This window comes from Lolium rigidum, chromosome 6, assembly GCF_022539505.1.
Source record: "Lolium rigidum isolate FL_2022 chromosome 6, APGP_CSIRO_Lrig_0.1, whole genome shotgun sequence".
Classification (NCBI taxonomy): Eukaryota; Viridiplantae; Streptophyta; class Magnoliopsida; order Poales; family Poaceae; genus Lolium; species Lolium rigidum.
In genome coordinates, this window is record NC_061513.1 from 291,320,035 (window position 1) to 291,329,189 (window position 9,155).

General features: G+C 43.6%; 1 protein-coding gene across 1 annotated transcript; it reads right to left on the minus strand.

Annotated features, from left to right (window-relative positions):
- Nucleotides 1-887: 887 nt before the first annotated feature.
- On the minus strand, nucleotides 888-8,792 carry LOC124664360. The gene is made up of 11 exons (XM_047201898.1): nucleotides 8,724-8,792; nucleotides 8,492-8,590; nucleotides 8,089-8,272; nucleotides 7,562-7,675; nucleotides 7,161-7,380; nucleotides 6,951-7,074; nucleotides 6,081-6,293; nucleotides 5,023-5,520; nucleotides 3,665-4,045; nucleotides 1,109-1,495; nucleotides 888-977 (listed from the first exon to the last, which is right to left on the minus strand). The coding sequence occupies exons 1-11, from the start codon at nucleotides 8,790-8,792 to the stop codon at nucleotides 888-890; spliced, it is 2,379 nt and encodes a 792-aa protein (XP_047057854.1).
- Nucleotides 8,793-9,155: the final 363 nt, after the last annotated feature.

Genomic DNA, 9,155 nt, shown 5'->3' on the forward strand with positions numbered 1-9,155 from the left:
GATACACTTATTTGTGGACGGAGGGAGTACTCAGTAGCGGACACCTACGTGGGCATTGCCAGCACGTAGTAGAGAGAAAAAAAAACTCAAAACTGTTTGGCTTGAAGGAGTGCAGGCCGTGTGTACTACACTAAAAGAGCTAGCCCCAAAAAAGGAACATCTATCGACTGCAAACCTATGGGCTTGATCTACACAATCTAAAACAGAGACAGGTGAGGCCCGGCGGGCATGGGGGCAGCGAGCACGTGGCCGACACAGGTGAGGCCCGGCGAGCTCCGCCACAGGCGAGCTGCCGAGCTCTACAAGGGGCTGGCGCATGCGAGGTGGACGAGGGCGTGCACACGTGCCGGCTTTGGCGAGGCGGGCGAGGGCGACCTAGGAGAAGACGGGCGCCGGCGAGCTCCGCCACGGGCCGGCTCGGGCGAACTCCTCAATGGGGCATGCGCAGGCGAGCTTGGGGCTGGCGAGCTCCGTCACATGCCGGCGCGGGCGGACAAGCTCGGGGCGGGCGCGAGCGAGCTCCGTGTGGGCGGGAACGGCGAGCTCCGCAGGGGCATGCCCTGTCTCCGGCCGGCGAGCTCGGGGAGGCCGGCACGGGCGCCGGCAAGCTCCGTGTGGGCGGGAACGGCGAGCTCCCCAGGGGCATGCCCTATTCCGGCCGGCGAGCTCCATCACGTTCTGGCGTGGGCGGACGAGCTCGGGGCGATGCGGTGATGACATGCTGTCTGCAAATCGCGTCACTTACTCTTCCTCCCTTCTGGTTTCACGTCTGGGGTTCTTGTGTATGTGCCAAAGTTTTAGATTGTGTGCTATCTGGATTCCTAAGAGGGTTTATATGCAAAATTATCGTTCATACTCCTCGTAAGAGACGTTTTTTTAGTATTTGCCTATGGCCAGCCCTTGCATGCATGAGCGGCCTTTACGGGGCAGAAAAAGCGACCCCAACATACAAAGAAGATGGTCGGCAATGGCCCGTCCTGTGCAAGTGTTAAATTGCCATGTCAACCTCATGGTTCCAGGTAGTTAGATTTTAGTATTAGATAGGGGAGGCAAAGTACCCGAGTAAAAGACAAAGAAAACTAATGCATTGCTTAATTAGGGAGCTCACCTTCTTACAAATTGAGGGCAACTCCGTACTTTCTTCGTCACTGTTGTAACCGAGGAGGCTGCTAGCTTCAACACCTTCTGACACAATCATGTTCCACGCAAAAAACTTGTCTTCTTTCGATGATGATTCTGATTCTTCTATTTCTCCCTTTTCCTTGGGTACCCTTTGTACAACCATTCTGCGAGTGGACCGTGGTGGCAGAATTCCTCTACGTTGTTCTATGGCGTAGGACGCAACATTGTCTTTATACCACCATGTATTGAAGCCAATGTGGCAATCTGTATGGTTCACTATATTAACCCACGAGAGTGAAGTCTTGTTCAGGCAAGGGAAGCTTAACTCAGGTGGTTCAAACTGGATCAGCTCGTTTGAGGTACAAGAGTTTATCTACAAAAAAAAATGAAAGAAAATGTAGATTAATCTGGTATGGAGAATAAAACAATCGGAGAACATTATTTGTTCGTCTACAAAAATAAATTGGTCATCTTTGACACAAGTGGGATGCGATGACATCGGCAATAGTAGTATATTAGGGCAGTACTAGTCCCAATGAGATGGTATTGTACTTTTTTTGCCACCTAGATTAGGTAATCAAGAAAAGAAAGAGGTGAGATCTGTATCTCAGTTGAGATATGGCTATTCTTCGAGAGCAATAACACCCAAACTAAGAGCATCTCTAGCAAATCCCATAAAAAAAACTGTAAAACAATGTATAAAGGCTGTTGTAAACGTATTTTAAGGTGACAAATTGGTTCTGGCAGAACATATACTGTAAAACCGACCCTTAAATAACGGGGTGGGACGCCTAAGTAATAGAAATATATTTAATTGACCTTTTTTTCTCCTTGTTCTGCCTCTTCTTCACCGTAGCACCGAGCCAAGCCGAGCGCCGCCCCACCCCTGCCCCAGCCTCGTGCGCCGCCCCTACGCCGTCTCGCTCGCTCGCCGTACCGCCCTTCTCCACAACCAGGTGGAGGTCGAGGCCAGCCTGCTCCGCCTGAATCCAACCCGATCCGGATGTGCGGCGGCCAATTCCGGCTAGCACTGTCCGATTTCGGCATCTTGCGGTAGATTGCTATCCATCCATGGCCAGATTAAGTTGAGGTTCGCAGAAATTTGATCGGACTCCGGCAAGTCTATTGGGTGAAGGTGTTGGCGCGAAGTGAAATTTCCTAACCGCTAGTGTTTGCCTGGGATGCAGGGCCCTTTTAATTTTGCGGAGTTTTGTCTCGGAAACTTCAGATACAAGGGTTCGCGAGCGTGCGTGTAAAAATATTTAAGGGTTAAACGATTTTTGACTAAAACCGTAAAATTCAGTTATCTTACGAGTTTAACCACTTTTACAGGATCTGGTAGAGATGGTCTTAGACCATGTACAATGTGTGTTCGATTCAAGACAAATGTTGTCAGAATTTGGAATCGGGCTGAATTCCCTGCTATGTATTGAGCCGCTTGTGCACGTAAAGTGGGGCCTGTTTTGTGCAGAAAGTTCAGCCTTTTCTTGTTTGTTTCCTCTAAAATATGCATGTGATTGGCTGCTTCTTTCCTTGTGTGTCAGATGGAGCCGCTTTGAACCGAACCAATATTTTGCGTCGTTTTTTTTGTCTGACAACATGAATCGATGCTCTGCTATGTGTGGAACCGCATCATACACCTCTTTGAACCGCTTTTTGCACACATAGTACATGGTCTTACATGGATTGAAACATCGCCATCATGCGTGTTTTAAAAATTCCATCCACTTAATCAAGTTGATTTCCCTTGTAACAAATGTACAAATACAGCATGCTCGGCATTCGGCAAGCACATAATTTTCGCAAGAATTCTTGGGAAAGCAAAGGGTGAATTGATTCAAGAAAGTTTTATACTGGATATGCCTCCGACCTCCACCATTGAACCACGGGCGAAGCTTGTATGTCAGGCGGCAGTCGGGCTCGTCGGGACTATGCGAGTTGGGGCTTCTCCAGGTCGATTGGTACGGCTCTGGGGCGGCGGCCCAAGACTAAGCTGGTGATTGGCGAACGGGGTGCTGTGGGCCGCCCGCCGTGGATGGCGGAGGATCTGACGTTCCAGGCGGCGGATCTACGCATCGGTGCGGAGGTTGGCACCAGTGTGTCCCTGATAGTGGCAGAGCGGCGATGGGCCTCGCGTGAGTCTGGCTTGCAGGAGATAGACTCTGCCCCAAGTGACGACGGCTGTCGTTGAACGTGCTGGGTGATGACGATGAAGTGGTGGTGGTCATCGTGCTGCCTACTTTTTTTGAGGAAAAAAAAAACTTGACAAACTTCCTTTAAGTTGCGTTTGTTGCCTTGGTTCGGTAGATAATCTGCTCTAGCCCTATTGCTGAGCATTTCGTTTGGGGTTTCACCCGATTTTCCCTGATAAACTTGACAATTTTTTTTTGCTTCTTTTATTAATAATGCAAAAATGCAACGTCGAAACTCCCCGCCCTTGCTCGGCAAAAAGGAAAAGACTCTAGAGATGAAGACGGAATGGATGAAAAATGCCAGTCACTCTAATTTCTGAAATTTCTTAAAAGAAAAACAGTGGACTTACCTTCTTTTCAACGATGTGCAACTTCTTCCACTGAGTGTAATCATTAGTATCAAGGTCGCAGGCTTTGATATCTTCAGCCACAGTGGCGTAACCGACATCGAATTCCTCATTGAACTGTATCTTTTTTACTGCACCTTCTCTTTTATAACTTCTTACTGTTAAGCATTCTGTGGACCGTGGTGGCAGGACTGATTTGGTTTTGTTGAAGTGGTAAAGTCTGGCGGGTTCTTTTCCTGCGAGACCACATATGGCGAAACTAACATAGGATTCTGTAGTGTTGATTATTTTAATTGAGGACAAAACAGTTTTATCTGGCACCATGGGAAAGCATAGTTTGGGGGGATCAAACCGGATTACTTCATCTGAGGTAGATGCACTTATCTGCAAAAGAAGAATATAGCCTTGGATAAATCAGCCTATTGGAAACATTCAATTAGATAACATTAACTTGCAGTTAAACTGGTATCTCTGATTAAATTTGTAATTCGAGCTTCCATGTTTTTTTTTTGTTTCAACTATAGCCCATTTCACTTTTTGAGATAATTTCCCAGCACGTTTTCCTTTCAAGACCTCTATACTAAAATATTCCCAATGGTAGTTATTAATATATAGGAGTAACTCAATAACACGTCGTTATCCAGAAGTAACAAGTATCCTATCCGATAGGGTCCCCGTCCCTTATATCTTTTTTTGTTGAAGCGCAATTTGTGAAAACAATGTCTGTTTTGAAATCGAAGAATTGGGCGAGTACATTGCTGGTTCTTTTCAAACTAGAGTAAAAAATCATGGACAAAAGTGGGAGTGGACTATGTACCGTTAACACAACAGGACATTTTTTATTCCTTGACACCAGTCAACAGCCATAACAAGATTGATGATGTCAACCATTTGAATGGGGAAGTAGTGTGATAATGAAATAGGTACACTTCTGCTAGAGATGTGGATTATGTTTTGCATAGAGAAGAGCAGCTACTTAGCTCATCTACTTACAAAGACAATCTGAAAATGCATAGATCTCACAGATGGCATAATCGAATCAAATAAATAACGTTCAAGATTATGTTGTTAGTCAGAAAACAAAGGTGACACATATTTGTACTGTCCAGCGATAAATTTTAATTTATCTACATTTAAAATTTCATAAAACGCATGATGACATTGTCAAATCAAGAAAAGAATTAGACCATTGTCCAACCACAAAACCAAAGTGGCATATATTATGACGTAAACTGTTAATTAGTTTACTGTGCATGTGTACTTATACCCCAGTCCATTAGATCTAAATTCTTAAACAATTGCAGATTATACTAAGGAAGACAATTAAATCTTCGCAAGTTTAATTAAGTGACTATGCTCACCTCAGATTCTGCCTCTGTTGGCGGCACACTGGATTCCTGTGGACTATGTAGACTTATTGTGTCTGAAATTATTAGGGACCCAAGTGAAACATCCACTTTGGGTACCTCAGCCTTATATGTAACCGTCAGAATCACTTCATCTACCAATTTACCTTCCTCTTTATGGAATATATCTTCAGTAATATTCTCACTCATAAGGCTGTCATTTACTTTGGTGCTCCGGACAATGAAATTGCCAATGTACTGCCAATCTTGTGGTGCCTTTTCTAGTGGTTGCAATGTTATGTTGACACTATACTTCGACCTTGGAGCCACAGTGTCTTTCATTGGTTGTATACAATATGGCAGGGGGCTCATCGTTTGGATGGCGAAAGCAATAAAATCATTTGTCTCGTTGGTTAGCTCAAGTAAGCATGATATGTGATTGTTGAGCTCGAAAGGAAAGCGTAGCTCGAGAGGCTCAATCCCAAGCATGTCATCATCCAAGTAGGGGCTTCTCTGCAAGGACCAAACAAGATGCATTGCAACAATGAGATTTACTTTTCCTAGAATCTCATGATCTCTGTTTTCATTAAGGTGGAAACTTGTAGAATTAGAAGAGTAGGTAAAAGGTAATGAATGTTATTTATTTCAATTAAATGTTTGGACTAACATTGACGGAAATTAAACATCAGGTCGTGGTAATAGGCACACTCTCTTGCATGTATACTATATTACCATCACTTGATCTTTTATCATTTATGGGTGCTTAGCGGAAAGAAAGCATCTTTCCAATTCAAAGGCCGGGGGTCTGAACCTCCTTTTCGAAAGAAAAAAAACCTGGAGAGAATGCATCCACGTTATGAAGCACAAATGTAAGAGTCATCTCCTACAATGCACAATTTATTGGTTTATTTCTCGTGTGCATCAACATGTAGATAGCACTTCCGTGTGGAGCAAAGTCATATAGGCTTTTGTTTCCTTGTACTCTTTGAAACAAAACAATGATATCTAAAGAACAATGGAGGAACCAATGAAGTATTTCTACAATCAAAGTTATGAAGAGCACATGAGCTTACATGGCTAACTGTAGATTCCTTCGCCGTGCTGATTTGCCTATCCATGCTTTCCAGTTCATTGATCTCACGTACTATGTCCGATATAAAAGGCCTCTTATAGGGGTCCTTTGCCTGACAGAGTAGCCCAATCTTGATGAGTTTGGTTATCTGTTGGTATCTAAATGGTGTTTCTTTCCCTGATTTATAACATCTATGCCTCCATCTTCTAAGTACCTGCCATTTGACATAACTGCTATAGTGAAAATATATATAATTCCCACAATTTGTATAAACATAAGGTAGACAAACCATGTCATCTTGATTTTAGAATCAGTTCATCAGTTTTTTTAGTTAAGATCTGTTTTAAATTGTAGCACCATGATGAAATCAATATGACAGCCAACGCTTGGACTGAAAATTAAGTAGAATTATACCAGAAATGTAATTCCCGTTTCATTAAGAAAATTGCAGGGTGCTCAATTACTATTTATCTTATTTTCCCTTTTAGAAAAATTTACGGATCTTAAAGTCACTTGAAAACACATTCGGCTGTTAACCAAGTTAGTCGATATTTGTTTTGGACCTTGGGTGCCTGGTCCAGCCGCCGGGAGTACCCACTTTACAGTCAACAGGAAGAACAAAAAAAAGCGTCACAAAAACATGTGCTTATTGCCTCATGTGCAATATTCTATGGATTACCATTACCATTAAGTTAAATATACAGCAACTTGCAACTAGCTTACTCATGTTAACTGAAAGAGTATTTTTTTAAGGGGGTTTATAAAACCTCCTAACAATATGCAACAAAAATATTTGGCTAAATCTGTAAAAAGGGACCATCTGCGATGTAAAATAGACTACATTATTAATTTATTAAAAAAAAAACCTTACATTGTTAATTTCGGGAACACTCCTATACCCGGTCACCAGTTCGACTATTATGACACCGAGGCTATACACATCAGACTTGACTGACATTTTGCCATTGTCTAGGTATTCTGGAGCGGTGTATCCGCTGCATGAGAATATATTAATTATAGTAGAACATTGAAAATGGACCGTATGGAAGGTATTGAAAAAATCATGTGGTAAATTGCTTACAGTGATAAAAAGCGGGTTGTACTTTTAGTCTGTGAGTTTTCCATCATCCTTGATAAACCGAAATCTGTTATTTTTGCTACCATATTATAATCTATTAGTATGTTTGCCGGTTTCAGATCCATATGAATAATATGCTTTTTCATATGAAGATACTGCAGCCCCTCGCATATTCCTTTTATTATGAAATAACGAGTGTCCCATGGAAGCCCTCTTAATTCATCTGCAAAATAAAAAGGCACAAGAGCATGAGGTATTTCCGCATTATTTGTGCACTGTTAGACATAAGAAAATTATATAATTGTTAGTCTGTCCCTTATAAAATTGTTACTGAAGAGTAGAAGTTAAAAAGAGATAGAAGAATTGACACCACCTAATCACATTCCTGTCATTTCTGAGTGTACCTGCAATATATTTGTCTAGACTTCCGCTGTTGATGTACTCAAAACAGAGTATTCTTTCTCTATCCTCGGCGTAGATGTATTCTTTTGATCCTTCACATTTCATTGCTTTATGTTCTGTATTAGAACAGAATCCAAGAAACCGAACAATATTCATATGGTTTACATTCAATAGACTATTAACCTCCCGGCGAAATAGCTTCTCATCTATTGTATGGTTGTTCCTTAGCCTCTTCACAGCAACTTCTCCATTTTTTAGGACACCCTGTTTAAAGTTGGGTCACATTAGAGAATATTTGAACGTGCGATGCAACTATTTGTGAGAAAATTTGGCATGCATACATAAAACTTAGCCCTAGCAGCATATATACCACTCAAAGTATTTTGCTTGGCAGCACATAGACATAGCAGTAATTTGATAAACTTATCTACCAATGGAACATTTTTTCCAGTATTTTAAATTTGCTCTTTTGTCGGAACAAATAAAGAAGGTTTTAATCAACCACGTGAGATATATAGGTTGTTTAAACCAGATTTTCTGTGAAAAGTGAAGTTTACCTTGTAAACGGTTCCAAATCCGCCCTCTCCAATAATTCGCTCTTGGGAGAAATTTTGGGTGATGCTCTCTAGAGCTGATAACTTTACATCTCTTGGTTCGATGCTTCCGTCAAATATGCGCTCCAATACGTCATGTTCCATGTTTCCCTCGTCCTCCTAAGTAGACAGCGCGCAGTTTCCGACATTAGTTACACAAATCTAATGCAGCTCATGAGCGATGAGACTAAGCATACAAGGAAGGAGTTGCGTACCTATTGGAGACTTGGGCTGAGCCCTGCAGGTGGTCAGCGGAGCAGAAACTGAAACTGTATATGGAGGATGTCCAATGATTTGATCAAACAAACCCTGTATTTTAATGAATACGGTGAGAAGTACACTGAAAAGGATAGAATGATGTCCATTCAGAAACTTGGACTTATAGGGGTTAGCGAAGTCGACCCTGGACATCAGATCCGTGAAATAGGCACCCTCCACCTGCTAGTACAGGGAAAGGAAAGGTAACTGGCTACACTCACTGACGATACAATCTCCTTCTGCACTTCACTTGGGTGTTGAACTACCCAATTATTGACATATTAGATACACACACACATACGTATGCACGTACCCCAGCACTAGATAGGGCGTGTGTTCCTTGCCGGCAGAGGAGGTCACAGGCCGGGCAGCAGTTGACCATGGCGAGCAGGCCGTCAAAACCACAGATGGAAGCAGCAGCGACACATCGAGAGCAGCGCGCCGTGGGGGGACGTGGTCCGTGCGTGCAACAAGGAACTCGTCGCGTGGAGCTCGTGGCGCTTGTCAAGGCCATGATCCGTGCCGACGCCCAGGCCATGGGAACTAGCTGCGCGCGGCTCTGCTCTCAGGCGGCTCTACGCCGCCGCGTTGGCCGTTGCTAGCGATGGCATCGTGCAGTAGGCCAGGGGAGAGGTCGCGCTGGAGGTGGCGGCTCAGTGACCGCCGACGGAGGAGACCGTGAGCGGAGGAGGCCGGGAGCGGATGCGGGGGTTTGGGGTGGCCGCGGCGTCGATTCAAGCCGTCC